This window comes from Corylus avellana, chromosome ca1 (assembly GCF_901000735.1).
Source record: "Corylus avellana chromosome ca1, CavTom2PMs-1.0".
Lineage (NCBI taxonomy): Eukaryota > Viridiplantae > Streptophyta > Magnoliopsida > Fagales > Betulaceae > Corylus > Corylus avellana.
In genome coordinates this window covers 34,320,883-34,335,321 of record NC_081541.1, presented here as the reverse complement: position 1 = coordinate 34,335,321, position 14,439 = coordinate 34,320,883, and the positions used below count along the sequence as shown (strand labels likewise).

The 14,439-nt window shown below is 35.5% G+C and overlaps 3 protein-coding genes across 5 annotated transcripts; 2 read left to right on the top strand and 1 right to left on the bottom strand.

The window, feature by feature from the left end:
- The first annotated feature begins 3,023 nt into the window (after nucleotides 1-3,023).
- On the top strand, nucleotides 3,024-7,914 carry LOC132186932 (phosphatidylinositol/phosphatidylcholine transfer protein SFH3-like). Of its 3 annotated transcripts, none has more exons than XM_059601065.1 (15): nucleotides 3,024-3,048; nucleotides 3,285-3,446; nucleotides 3,729-3,990; nucleotides 4,092-4,191; nucleotides 4,327-4,593; nucleotides 5,036-5,113; nucleotides 5,231-5,332; nucleotides 5,420-5,469; nucleotides 5,682-5,781; nucleotides 5,902-5,994; nucleotides 6,096-6,200; nucleotides 6,613-6,724; nucleotides 7,067-7,446; nucleotides 7,551-7,625; nucleotides 7,732-7,914. In XM_059601065.1, the coding sequence occupies exons 2-15, from the start codon at nucleotides 3,401-3,403 to the stop codon at nucleotides 7,753-7,755; spliced, it is 1,794 nt and encodes a 597-aa protein (XP_059457048.1). In that variant the 5' UTR covers nucleotides 3,024-3,048; nucleotides 3,285-3,400; the 3' UTR covers nucleotides 7,756-7,914. The 3 variants fall into 3 exon arrangements, with proteins under 3 accessions (XP_059457048.1, XP_059457040.1, XP_059457056.1); XM_059601057.1 differs by having other exon boundaries at nucleotides 5,902-5,997; XM_059601073.1 differs by having other exon boundaries at nucleotides 5,902-5,997; nucleotides 7,711-7,914.
- A 724-nt stretch (nucleotides 7,915-8,638) lies between these two features.
- On the bottom strand, nucleotides 8,639-10,195 carry LOC132166895 (phosphatidylinositol/phosphatidylcholine transfer protein SFH8-like). The gene is made up of 3 exons (XM_059577752.1): nucleotides 9,846-10,195; nucleotides 9,031-9,105; nucleotides 8,639-8,931 (listed from the first exon to the last, which is right to left on the bottom strand). The coding sequence occupies exons 1-3, from the start codon at nucleotides 10,188-10,190 to the stop codon at nucleotides 8,911-8,913; spliced, it is 441 nt and encodes a 146-aa protein (XP_059433735.1). The 5' UTR covers nucleotides 10,191-10,195; the 3' UTR covers nucleotides 8,639-8,910.
- A 593-nt stretch (nucleotides 10,196-10,788) lies between these two features.
- On the top strand, nucleotides 10,789-11,499 carry LOC132170691 (uncharacterized mitochondrial protein AtMg00860-like). Its single transcript, XM_059581772.1, has one exon. It carries the CDS (start codon nucleotides 10,789-10,791, stop codon nucleotides 11,497-11,499), a length of 711 nt encoding a protein of 236 aa, XP_059437755.1.
- The last annotated feature ends 2,940 nt before the right edge of the window (nucleotides 11,500-14,439 follow it).

Here is a 14,439-nt window from a genome sequence, read left to right as displayed (position 1 = left end):
TCATACGTTAAAAAGCATGTCACTTTTTTATTTTTGGAAACTGAGTGGAAGAAACTTACAATCCAATTTGTATAAGTTCCTACAACCTAACTTGGATGACGTGACAAGCATCACTTAATTTGAAATAAATAAACATTTTTGTACTTCGGTTACCTAAATTGCAAATAATTCCAATAGCCTTAAATGTTTTTTTAAAAAAAAGGCTATAAAATCTACATGCTTCAGGCAGTCCAAAATAGTATCCATTTTATGAAGCTACTCCAAGTACACACAATTTGGTTCTCAAAGGATAGTTTAATCGACTGTGAATCACGTTTCATGAAGTAGAGATTACTAGTTCGAATCTCCATCCCTCTTCCCTTGTGTGGACATGTAAAAATTAAAAAAAAAAAACAAAAACAAAAAAAGTACACACAATTTAGTCTCCAAGATGTAGCTCAATCGGCTAGAACCACGTTTAATGAAGCGGAGGTCATTTGTGACGTCCCACATTGCCTGGGCATGAAAAAGATGATGTATTTATATGGAATATACTCTCTCTAAATGGTATGAAGCCTTTTGGGGATAAACCCAATAATAAAATCGTGCGGGCTTAGTCCAAAGTGGACAATATCATACGACTTAGAGCCATGAGTGTTACATAATTCGTTCGAATCCCCCTCCCCGCTTGTGCGAACATGCCAAAAAAATAAAAAAATAAAAAAATTACACACAATTTGGACAACCAATCATAAAAGTGATCATGTTGAATTGTACAATTACTTTTATTTTATTTTATTTCGACTAAGCACATAGTAAAAAGGCTCTTCAAGGATTTTTTTTTTTTTTTTTTCAAGTCCCTGTGAATATTAAAATCCAAAACACCTATCTATAACAATATAACATTAATATCTTGATTATTGCGTTATAACAATATTGTTGCAAAGCTTATGTTTAATTTGATGATTAATTCAATCATGCTAGGTTTAGAACAAACTCACATGAGGGGAGCTACGTGGACTGCATGATTTCAACCAGAAACTAATGAGTGCATAGTGGAAACTAGATATGCCACAACTCATAGATAGAAGCTAGAGCTTAAAGTGAGGAAAATGAAGAATAAATAAATTAAAAAGATGTTGAAACTATATATTATAAGTTTGACACAGTCTCTTCCTTTGTATATATTATTGAATATGCAATGACATAATCTTTCCACAAGCTGGCATGAGATTTACAATATGCAAAATTTAGTGGAGCACCATAATTTGGCAAATTGACTTTCTCCTACTAACTTCAACAAGGCAGTGATTATCATATAAACTATCAAAAGTACTTGTTTGTATGAGTAGGATACATATCACACATTGAGATCTTGTGAAATACTTAGAATATTGCATCGGATGCAATATATTTTATCTGGGCTATTAAGGTGGCCGAATCACTTTCTTGGTTACGGAGTGGTTCACCAAACAACATTTCTTAATTATTTTTCCTTTGAGTAATTCTATTTAGAACATGTTTAAAATTGTGTTTAAGAAATAGAGCTTTTAAGTTAAAAAATGGTGTTTGTCAAAAGCTTCATAATATACAACTGTGATACAATTTGATAACGTGATAGTAAAAACTAGTTCTTTGTTATGACGCGACAATAAAAAATTTACAAATATTGATTCAAAGCTAAATTTTACTGGAGTTTCATCCTGTCGTATGACAATTGTACAAGAATATAGTAAATAGCATTACCCCGGATCTTGTTGATAATGGCTCAAATTGTCAACAAGTGTAAAGATAATTGTTGGAAAATATAAATTTTCAAGTTGGTGGGCTTAAGTTCTATTTATCTATAAGAAGATAATGTTAGTTTTAAAAGGAGTCCAAGAACAACTGGAATTGGATTTTTTGGAAAAAAACGTGTGTGGATAAATATGTGGGCTGCAATGCTTATCTTCATCATGGAAAAGACTTTGTATTCATGATGATTTCGTTTTCCCTGCAATTAGATTTTTTAGAGAAAACGTGTGTGGATAAACATGCGGGTTGCAATGCTTATCTTCATCATGGAAAAGACTTTGTATTCATGATGGTTTCGTTTTCCCAGTAGCAATTGGATTAAAAATATTCTCATATTTTTCGTGATTAAGCCTCTATAAAAGAATATGTAGTCCTTGGTTGAGATTATTCGGAAAATCCAAACTGGTGAGAGCATTTTGTGGCATTTACAAAATGTAGAGTTTTTCTTTACTGGGTATTTGAAATTGACAGTTGAGTGGGGTGTACAAGGGCTTGGGTTTGAGATATTAAACTTAAGCGGTTCAAACTTTTATCATTGTACTCAATATTTCTCAATAGTAAAGAAGGAGACCGGATCACACCTCGTGGACGTAGGCATATTGCTGTACTCAATATTTCTCAATAGTAAAGAAAGAGACAAGATCATGCCTCGTGGACGTAGGCATATTGTCAAACCACGTAAACTCTTTGTATACGTATGTGATTGGTATGTGTTCTCGTGTGTTTTATTTCTAAACTTGTCTTTCACATAAAAGGCTGGTGGAAAATTGGTTACCAATTAATTATCAATTTTCCCAATAGACCTCAATCCTCACAAAACGTAGGCACTATCACCATCTTGGTGGAACCCCATTAATAAAATTAACAAATCCATTACTAAATGGGCATAAAATAAAATATAGTATAACGGCTAGAAACATGGAACTACTTGGTTAATTTTTTGCCGGAAAGTAGAGGTTGGAGAAGTTAGAGGAGTTGGTTGGTTGGAGGGAAGAGAAAGTGTTTGAACGGAGTGGCTTGCATTTCGCTAATTCTTTCTCTTTCTCAGCAAAAAAAAATAAAAAATAAAAATGATGGGAAAGTTTCCATGCATACCCTGCAGACTCTGTCAATGGCATGGAACATCAACTTTCACTTTCTAAATCTGTCATATCATCCTGGCTGTCCATTTTGGCAGTCCCTTTGAGGCCGCAAGTTCAGAGAATAAGTCGGGTGATATATACACTTGTTTCTTCCTATCTTGACACCACTTTGATACACATTATTGTCAATAAGGTATTCATTCCTCTCCTTCCCCATCTGTCTCTTTCTTTCTCTTCACCCACCTTTTTCTTTTGCATTCTGCTTCTGATTATATATATATATATATATATATATATAGGTGTACATTTTCTTTGACCAATATGATGTTCTGCAATGGGCTTTTATTGATTCTGTTGTGTAATGTGAAGGTAGATTTTGTCTGATATGAATGTTGCAGCAATGTTCTGACTTTTTGTGTATGTTTAAAGGTGTAGGCATTTCCTTAGAGGGCACTAGTTTGGGCGTCTTGTTATATATGAGTGCTTGATTCTCCTACCCTTCATAGTTGTGGTCTAATCTGAGCTTACCTTGCAATATCTCAACCATGTGTGACACCATGTCTGGACCTCTTGAACGACCGTTTAAAGCAGGTAAGGTTTCTAGCAATCAATATTTTTTGTTTTTTTTCTTCAGTTTCAATAGATCATGGGAGCTTTCCATATGGTTTTGATGATTCTAAATAATTCATGATTTATGTGCCCTGTATGAAACTAATAAAAAACGATTCTTGGAGGTCCTTGATGTTTGATTGGGTTCCAAGAGAAAAAAAAAATCTACACTATTAGAACTTATAATAATAGACGTGGTTTGGCGTATGGCCTACTTTCACTAATGGCTACATTTTTCTGTTATGTCTGAGTGTCTACAAACAGGTCCTGAAAAAACTGAAATTGAATGCTCTGAGGATGAGAGGAAGACAAGACTTGGGTCTCTTAAGAAGGCGGCAATCAATGCCTCCACCAAGTTTAGGCATTCCTTGAAAAGGAAAGGCCGGAGAAACAGTAGGGTTATGTCTGTTTCTATTGAGGATGACATTGATGCAGAGGACTTGCAGGCTGTGGATGCATTCCGCCAAGCACTTATCTTGGAAGAACTATTGCCCTCTAAACATGATGATCATCATGTGATGCTGAGGTTAGTTTCTTTGCTATTAAAGCTTAAAAGGTTGCACTTTTATCTGCAGAATATGGATAACCAAACCAGCTCAGCTCATTAATATATGAATGATGGTGCAGATTTTTAAGGGCTAGGAAATTTGACATTGAGAAAGCAAAGCAAATGTGGGCTGATATGCTGCAGTGGAGGAAGGAGTTTGATGCAGACACAATCATGGAGGTATCCATGGAAATACCAACTTTTTCCTTCTTCCTTTTGTTGTCTCTTTTCAAAGACAAAAACATTAACAACCAACCCAAAACACAAAATACTCGAAAACTATTTTCATCTTTTCTCTTTGGTTTCTTGGTTAAGGACTTCGAATTCAAGGAGATTGATGAAGTCTTAAACTACTACCCACAAGGGCATCATGGAGTTGATAAGGAAGGACGACCTGTTTACATTGAAAGACTTGGCCAAGTTGATTCTAACAAGCTGTTGCAAGCCACAACAATGGACCGTTATCTGAAATATCACGTGCGGGAGTTTGAGAGGACCTTTGCTGTCAAGATGCCAGCCTGCTCCATTACTGCTAAGAAGCACATTGACCAGAGCACAACTATTTTAGACGTGCAAGGAGTGGTATGAAAGCTTCTTTTTTTTTTTTTTTTTCTGGTCAACCAAGCAACACTTGAATCATCAAACATAGAATTCTAGACCACCCACTTACAAATCTTTAACATTGAATCAAAACCAACTTTTAGAAGAGTGTTAGAGTATTAATTAAATGATTAAAATCATACTTTGCTTTCAGCTTAACCTTTTGGAATAAGTGGTGATTTAAAACGGTATGCGAATTGATATATTGAATTTGAACATTGATTTTATGGAATAAGTGGTGATTTAATAAGGAGTCTGCTTAGAAAACTTTAAGCGGGCGTTGTATGTAAGCTTGCTAACATTGATTGAAAAAGAACTTTATAGCTTCTTTTTTGTTCCTGGAATGAATTTCCTTTCCTGTGCTTCCAATTAATTACTTTTGGAAGAGGTGTATCCTAAAGTTGTAATGACTGATTTACCACAGGGGCTTAAACAATTTGGCAAATCTGCAAGGGAACTTATTCAGCGCCTTCAGAAGATTGATGGTGACAATTATCCTGAGGTATGCAGCATTGTAACTTTACAAGCTCATGTGCCTGGAGCTTCTTGGTTTGCTACCTTTGTCTGAAGATATGTTTTCACGTTCACTCATATGAACTGATTCTTCTGTCTATTGCAGAGCCTGAACCGCATGTTCATCATCAATGCTGGTTCTGGATTTAGGCTCTTATGGAATACTATTAAAACATTCCTTGATCCCAAGACCACTGCAAAAATTCATGTAAGAATTCGTCATCTACTTCTCCCAAACTACCACTGGTTTTGATCAAGTAATGCTGCTAAACAAATTTCATGATTCACTTACCAGGTCCTGGGAAACAAATACCAGTGCAAGCTGCTTGAAATAATTGATGCTAGGTATCACTTTCTTCATCAAGTTCACACACACACAAAAAAAAAAAAAAAAAAAAAGAAAGAAAATGTTGATTACAAATCTTCCTCAATAACAAGACCCTTACTTTTTAGTTACCTTGATAACAACATCTAGTAATATGCTTGATGGCATAATGGTAGGTTAAAATCTTTTCATTAAACCTCATTTACAAGCTGTTTTCCTGTATTTGTTGCAGTGAGCTTCCAGACTTCTTCGGTGGTACTTGTACGTGTGCAGACAAGGGTGGTTGCATGCGTTCTGATAAGGGCCCATGGAATGATCCAGACATATTGAAGGTAACTAAAGTATACTACTTAAATGATTTTTCACTTGAGTAATAATTTCCTATTTTGCTTTCTCAGCAACATATATAACATAAGCAATAAATGATGGAGGATGTTATTTTGATTACCCAGATGGTTCAAAATGGTGAGGCCAAATGCACAAGGAAAGCATTGTCAGGCATTGTGGAGAAGACAATCTCTGAAGATGAGAATGCATGCCCAAATGTAGTGAGTTGGAATTTGTCTTTCAACTTTTGGGTGTTTTTGATCTTCACTGAGTGTTTATTAATTGCCTAACACTTTTTTCATGTTATAACATGATGAAGAGGTACAATTCTTTCAACTCAGAATCAGGTGACTTGCAATGTCTCTCTCAAAGATTCTCAAGGGACTATGCAGAAGATCCAACACTCTCTCCTGTTCCTGAAGAAGTAAGTTTTCTGGGCTTCCATCACATTCTGGCATCCAAAACTATCTCCTGCTTAGCATGATGAAGCTAATTAATCTAACCATGTTGATCAACTTTAGCATGAATGCTTGAGGAAACTTGTACAAATCATTATACTATTAAGTGGACTCTGGAAAATCTTACACTTTCAACTGATTTATAAGAATTCGGTGATACCTTTGTTGTCTTGGTTCTTCCAAGCATCTCATTCTTAATTCATATGTCTTAAGCACATAAGGGGGTGGAATTTTTGCAACTTCATCTTGTTCACATAAACTGAAGTTACACTCTATAATGCCTAATTTTTTATCTTTGAGAAAATATCCTGCAATTTGTATAGAGATTGTTTCCTTGCTCCTCATCAGTTCATTAAAATCCTTTTATACTCAATGCAGTCTCCTGTCACCAGAAAGGGTGCCTATAACGGCTTTGCTCCAATGGTTGACAAGGCTGTGGATGCAGCTTGGTCAAAATCGGTACAAAATGATAAATTTCACCGTTCCAAAGGTACATAATGGGCCTCTTTGATACTCAAAAATTACAGACAGTTATGTGTTTGATAATAATAATAATGAACAATAAACTTATAGGCTAACTTGACCAGTTCCTAGTAAACATGTTGCAAGGTTTTCTGATTCGACGTAGAATAATTCCGGCTTGTAGTTTGTTTTCAAACAGATGATTCCCTTATTTATATTACTGCCATCAATCCTAGCCTCATACAATTTGTATTGCAAAATGTCCAGAGCAAGAACACCACCTTTAAGAGTTTTTCACTTTGCATTATACTGATTTACCAAATAAGCAGTGTATTTGGAAGAATTACTTCATGTTTTTCTACTGCAACAGGTAGTTTCCCTGTGCATGATTCTTCCAAGGCTCCTGGAGGAATAAGCTATCAGATTGTTGGTGGGATCATGGCCTTTATTATGAGCATCATCACTATGGTTCGCTTGACAAGGAACATGCCAAGGAGACTCACCGAAGCAACCCTTTATAGCGGCTCTGTTTACTATGATGGCAACATGATTAAAGGCCACCAGTTGCCATCACCTGCCATCTTCAGCAACCAGCACATGTCAATGATGAAGCGCATGGCTGAATTGGAAGACAAGGTGAATATTCTGAGCAACAAACCAGCAGTCATGCCACCCGACAAGGAGGAAATGCTGAATGCTGCGCTAAGCCGTGTCGATGCCCTCGAACAAGAGCTATCCTCAACCAAGAAGGTATATATGTATTGCCTGATTTTCTTAAATCTTGGATTCTTTCAATGAAAATGAAGCTGTGATTTAGATAACCAAATGTACTACTACTGCTTTTCTTTCTGCAGGCACTTGAGGACGCTATTGTTCGACAGCAGGAGATCCTAGCCTACATGGATAAGAAGAAGAAGAAAAAGAAGATGGTATGTTACTAAATCTCTGATGTTTCCTTACAAGTCCCAGTTGCACACATTTCATAGATGGTAGAAAATCTTTCATTTTTTTAAGTTTTTTGGACTGTGATTGCAGAACCCATTCAGCTGGGCGAGTTGATAGGGTGCTGTTTGCTGTGCTATGCTCCAAATAAAAACTAGAAAATTAACTGTAAGTTGGCGGCTGTGTTGATTTTCTGCCCCATGGATGCTGTTTAATGCATTCATTGGATGTTTCATGTTTGCTTTTTCCCAGTATTTAACTCAAAAAGGCTTTTGTATATCAAGAGTGCGTCACCCTTTTCTAATTGTGTATATTTTGAATAAATATTACCATCATGTTAGTTTTACGTAAACCTTCATGGACTTTTCCTGTTTTGATTTACTGCAAAAGTTTCCCCTATTCTGATAAAAAAAAAGGCTAAATTGCATAAGAAAGGCTATGTTTGTTTTGTTCTCAATATAAATATATTAACAAACAACTCAAAACACAAAATACAAAAATAGTTTCATCTTTATATAACAACACTACACTTTCTCAAACAAAAAACAAGAAACGCCCCCTTCCCTCCCAAAACACAGTAACAAACGTAGAGAAGTTTGTTTTGGTTCTTGGGCTTGTCATAATGTATTTTTTTTTTCTAGAGTAATGTTATTCTTTACACCCATTTTACATCGACTGAGTAGAACAGTCGTTTATAACAAGTCACATCAGTCAGTCAGTATAAAATTAGTGTGATAAATAGGTGTAAACAATAAAATTACATATTGTCTATTCTGCTCATTTTCTCAAATGAATTGGAGGATTAAATTCTCAATGTTTTGGCAATGCAACTCATCATATAAGTAAGAGGACTGGTATTGCTTGCCTTTCACTAATGCTTAAGGTATAATATCGTGACCCAAAAAGAAAAAAGAAAAAAAAAAAATTACCCTTTGCTGAAAAAATAAAGGCCCCCTCATTCCTGGTTCCCATATTATCTATTCAGTAGGTAAATCCGCTGTTTTCTGAATTAAAAAGTTATTAGTTTTCGAAATTACCCTCCTTAGCTTAAACATGTAAATAAATCATGAAAAATATTATTCTCAAGGCTCCAAAGATACAAACTCGCTGTAGTATCAAACTAGATTAACAGATAAGAAAACTCTTTGGTTACAAAGTCCCACTGTTTCCAAACATTGCATGGGAGGCATTAGATTGTACGTCAAACTGCAGAGACAGTCTCAGCTGCAAGATCAAACAAATCTTCTGCAGTACCTTCATCAGCAAAACATCTTACCAGCAGCACTTCTTTTTCTGATTAAAAAAAAAAAAAAAAAAAATTTATCAGCCACAAATACCATTGATCAAACAAAAGATTATACTACACACAAACATATGTATTTATCAACCTACCCGCAACTTGGCTTCCTCCAGACCGTCAATGTAAGCAAGCAATTCTTCTTGCCTCATTAAAGCTTCATGCAGAGCCTGATCAGAAGAAACAACACAATCAATTCATGCATCTTTTGAAAAATGCGGTCGACTAATAAATATGTAAAGAATGCATATGCTGTTATCTTTAAATCAAATCCTACTGCTTTGACACTGCAGGGATTCACAAAGAACAATGAGGGGCAATGCATGCCTAGTGAGACACAACACGACTGCAAGTCAAGAATCGAGATATTATGCAAAAACATCAAATAGTATATGACAATAAGGAGAATACAATGAGAATTATATACAGCCAGTTGTCTTTTCTTACACAAAAGATAAGCATTGGATACAAATTTATCTTTTTTTTTTTTTTTTTTTTTTTCTTTTTAAGATATAAATTTTGACATAAAATAGAACTATAGGTGAACCATATTATAGCATCAGAAGGGAAAAAAGAAAAGAAAAAGTTATATGTCACACGTGACACAAAAAGAAATGAAATGAAATACTGTGCAGTATTTCCACAAAAGCTTCAAGTCAAGGCTGAAATCCACTCCCTCACTGGATGCTACCACTGTGCATGGCAACCATCTATTGCATGTTGTGCTCACCTTTGAAATGTGAGTTTACCTGTAATGGACAGCTACAATGTGCACTGGGCAGTCCAGTGACTGGAGAGTATCTCAACCCCTACGACTACACGTTATTATCATTGACTGTTGAAAGGAATCTACAGTAATACTTCTAATGCTTTGTATAAAAACAATAAAGTTTGGGACTAGCAATTTTACCTTTTTAGTCGCAATTAGCTCTGCATCCAAGGCATCAACACGACAAACAGCAGCATTAAGTAATTCCTCTTTCTCATAAGGCATCTCAGATGGCTTTGATTGGAGTGTACCAACCTTCTCTTCAAGCTCACCCAGCCTCTTCAGCATAGAGGACATCAGAGCTGCCTTTGTGTAAGCTGGAGTTGGTGAAGGGGGGCGAAACTCCTCTTTGTCTGTTGCATCAATAGTGATTTCAGGAATATTTTGCTCATGATTAGATTGGTTTTGAGGAAGCTGCTTCATCACACGGCCAGCCACTGAACGGAAGAGAGTGAAAAGGGTCCTAAAGAAGGTCATAAGCGCCATCAAAACCCGAGCACGAATCCCTTCTGATGTAGGACGATATTTACCTTTATTTTCGGTAAAAACGAAAATAAAGAAAGTATCAAAAATAATATTGAAGCAGCACCGCTTGATCAAAATTTTATCCGTTCTCAAACAATGGAACTACAAAAGGAAAAATTGCCACGATTCCCGCTGATTGTCAATTTTATATTAGGATTTTATTTCCTTTCCTTATAGGGTTAGATTTACTATTGTTACGGGATTATGTTTACTTTCCTACTAGGATTAGATTTACTTTCTCTACTAGGATTAGATTTACTTTCTCTACTAGAAGTAGGTTTACTTTCTCTACAAGTATTTCTCTTCTATAAATAGGCTTGCTTATTATGTATAACTCAACTCATTGAATTATTATCATATCAGAGAGTTCTCTCTCAAATACTCTGCAGAATTTTATCCTTCTTTTAGCCTGCGGACTTGTTTTTTTTATCTTGTTGGGTAGAAGACGAAGACGCTTCTCCTTGCAAAATCAAAGACGCTGCTCTTTGATTAGTTACCTTTTATCGGAAAATTTGTCGTTGTCTATTTCGATGATATTCTTATCTATAGTCGCAACCCGATGGATCACATGGATCACGTGAGGAAAGTGTTGGAGGTCCTCCGTGAAAATAAGTTGTTTATCAACTTAAAGAAGTGTAGTTTCATGATGGATCAATTACTCTTCCTCGGATTTGTAGTCGGTGCCGATGGAATCCGAGTGGATGAAGAGAAGGTGAGAGCAATCCGAGAATGGCCCACACCCAAGTCAGTGGGAGAAGTAAGAAGTTTCCATGGGTTAGCAACTTTCTATAGAAGGTTCGTTCGGAATTTCAACAGTATTGTAGCACCGATCACCGAGTGTATGAAGAAAGGAAAATTCAATTGGGGTGACGAAGCCGAGCGAAGTTTTTCAATCATCAAAGAAAAGCTATGCACAGCACATGTACTTGCCTTACCTGACTTTGACAAGCTGTTTGAAGTTGAATGTGATGCATCAATCATCGGGATAGGAGCTGTGTTATCTCAAGAAGGGAAGCCCGTAGAATTTTTTAGTGAAAAGCTCGGAGAAGCAAGACAGAAGTGGTCAACATATGAGTTGGAGCTTTATGCTGTCTTGAGAGCCCTCAAGGTGTGGGAGCACTACCTGATCCAACGAGAGTTTGTCCTCTATACCGACCATCAAGCATTAAAGTTCATCAATAGTCAAAAGAATCTGATCGGATGCATGCTCGGTGGGTTTCTTACATCCAACGGTTCACTTTTTCTCTTAAGCATAAGTCAGGAAAATTGAATCGTGTAGCTGACGCTTTAAGCCACCGAGCTACCCTACTGATCACCATGAAAGCTGAAGTGACTGGATTTGAGTGCCTAAAGGAGTTATATAAGGAAGATGAAGATTTTGGTGAAACCTGGAAGCATTGCAAGGCAGGGCAACCAATTTCTGAGATATATTCAAGAGGGGTATTTATTTCATGGGAATCGGTTGTGCATTCCAAGGAGTTCCTTATGGGAACAAATAATCCGAGAATTACATGCTGGAGGTTTGGGTGGTCATCTGGGAAGAGACGAGACTATTGCTCTGGTAGAGGAGCGGTATTACTGGCCGCAACTGAAGAAAAAAGTAGGTAATTTTGTCCGACGATGCCAAACTTGTCAGGTCGCCAAGGGGCAAACCCAAAATACGGGATTATACATGCCTCTACCAATACCAAAAGCACCGTGGGAAGATGTATCCATGGATTTTGTATTGGGTCTCCTGAGAACCCAACGAGGAGCAGATTCTATAATGGTAATTGTGGATAGATTTTCCAAAATGGCTCACTTTGTTGCTTGCAAGAAAACATCTGATGCAGTTCAAGTGGCCAATCTATTCTTCCGAGAGGTGGTTCGATTGCATGGAGTCCCAAAGTCTATCACTTCTGACCAAGACACCAAGTTCTTGTCTCACTTTTGGCGAACATTATGGAGGCGGTTCGACACAGCATTGAACTTTAGTAGCACGAGCCATCCGCAGACGGACGGGCAGACAGAAGTTGTTAATCGAACTCTAGGTAATTTACTTCGATGTATTGCAGGTGACAAACCAAAGCAGTGGGACCTGGCTTTAGCTCAGGCTGAGTTTGCCTACAATAACATGGTGAATCGATCTACTGGGAAGGCACCATTTGAAGTCGTCTATGGGAGAACTCCGAGACTTGCAGTAGATCTTGCAGCTTTACCTAAGCTACCCGGTGCAAGTGTAGCAGCGGAGCATTTAGCAGAACGGGTGAAAGCTACCCAAGAGGGAGTTCGTCAGCATCTAGAAGAATCCTATGCTAAGTACAAGACGGCAGCAGACAAGGGTCGGGGATCAAAGATTTTTCAAGAAGGAGATCTTGTGATGGTGTATTTACGCAAGGGGCGACTGCCGACTGGTACTTCTGGAAAGCTGAGGAATAAGAAGTATGGTCCATGCAAGATACTAAAAAGGATTAACGACAATGCATATGTCATCGATCTTCCAGAAGAAATGGCGATATCCTCAACATTCAACGTGGCAGACATTTTTGAATATTTTCCACCAGATGAGTCAAAACTTACCTCGAGGACGAGTTCTTTTCAAGAAGGGGAGACTGATGTAGGACATGTGTGTCCTCACCCCCAAGAATAAATAGTTTACTTTTAATCATTTTCCTACTAGGAGTATATTTACTTTTCCTATTAGAATTATGTTTACTTTCCCTACTAGGATTATGTTTACTTTCCTACTAAGATTAGATTTACTTTCTCTACTAGAAGTAGGTTTACTTTTTCTCCAATGATTTATCTTCTATAAATAGGTTAGCTTATTATGTAAAACTCAATCAATTGAATTATTATAAAATCAGAGAATTCTCTCTCAAATACTCTGCGGAGTTTTATCCTTCTTTTAGCCTGCGGGCTTGTTTTTATCTTTTTGGGTAGAAGACGAAGACACTTCTCCTTGTAGAATCAAAGACGCTGTTCTTTGATTAGTTACCTTAGTCTTCCACTACGTCACCTTCAAGCGTCTTTTGTGTTTGGGGTAGGGGAAGTGTCCCTGCATGGGAAAATTAAGCTTCTTATATATGCATATAATACTGAGTCCACAAGGGAAAAGGAAAAGATGGTTTCAATAACCACTTGCTGCTTAACCGCATTAACCGTTAACAGCATAACTGCTATAATCGCTTAGTGGTTAACGGTTAGAGGTTATTGGGTTTACTAACCGTAGCCGCTAACTGCCTTTTTATATAATATATTTTTATAATTATAATTATAATAATATTTATATATATAACATAATCACTTGATTATTAAATCACAATATTTTTTTTTAGATAATTAAATTACAATTTGAGTATTAATATATTATAACTATAATTTATATGATTATATCACATGATTAATTGATTATTAAATCATTTGATTACATAATAACAAATTATACATATATAATATGACATAACACATAGGTATACCAATTCATACTAATACAACAATTAAGTATTTAAAGACTTAGTTCCAATGTATGTTATAAATTTATAAATCTATATATGTTATAAATTATAATTATACATATATGCATATGAATAATATAAATGTATAATATCAATACTTAATCATATGATTCAATGACAATTCAAATATTTTATTCAAGTTAATCATATTATTAATATAAAATGATAATGTGATTCGTATAATATCAAATTAAGTAATTGGCATTAGATTCAATAATGTGTTACTTATAACCACAATTGAAGTATTAATGTATTATCATTCTAATTTATATGATTATATAATAACAAATTATACATATATAATATGACATAAGTCATAAGTATACCAATTCATACTAATACAACACTTAAGTACCTAGAGACTTAGTTCCAATGTATGTTATAAACTTATAAGTCTATATATGTTATAAATTATAATTATACATATATGCATATTAATAATATAAATGTATAATATCAATACTTAATCATATGATTCAATGACAATTCAAATACTTTATTCAAGTGAATCATATTATTAATGTACAATGATAATATGATTCGTATAATATCAAATTAAGTAATTAACATTGAATTAAACAATGTGTTCCTTATAAACACAATTGAAGTATTAATGTACTATAATTCTAATTTTAGTAATATTATCACTATAATTGATATAATTATATCACATGATAAATTGATTATTGATCATTAAATCTTATAGTATAATA

Bases quoted from the DNA above. Each gene is read 5' to 3' on its own strand.
- LOC132186932 (XM_059601057.1), top strand. From the start codon at position 3,401: ATGTGTGACACCATGTCTGGACCTCTTGAACGACCGTTTAAAGCAG. The intron at 5,470-5,681 runs GTATCACTTTCT...TATTTGTTGCAG, and splicing joins CTTGAAATAATTGATGCTAG to TGAGCTTCCAGACTTCTTCG. The intron at 5,782-5,901 runs GTAACTAAAGTA...TTGATTACCCAG, and splicing joins ATGATCCAGACATATTGAAG to ATGGTTCAAAATGGTGAGGC.
- LOC132166895 (XM_059577752.1), bottom strand. From the start codon at position 10,190: ATGGCGCTTATGACCTTCTTTAGGACCCTTTTCACTCTCTTCCGTTCA. The intron at 9,106-9,845 runs GTAAAATTGCTA...TCTTCTGATCAG, and splicing joins AGCTAATTGCGACTAAAAAG to GCTCTGCATGAAGCTTTAAT. The intron at 8,932-9,030 runs GTAGGTTGATAA...TTTTTTAATCAG, and splicing joins TGGAGGAAGCCAAGTTGCGG to AAAAAGAAGTGCTGCTGGTA.
- LOC132170691 (XM_059581772.1), top strand. From the start codon at position 10,789: ATGGATCACATGGATCACGTGAGGAAAGTGTTGGAGGTCCTCCGTGAA.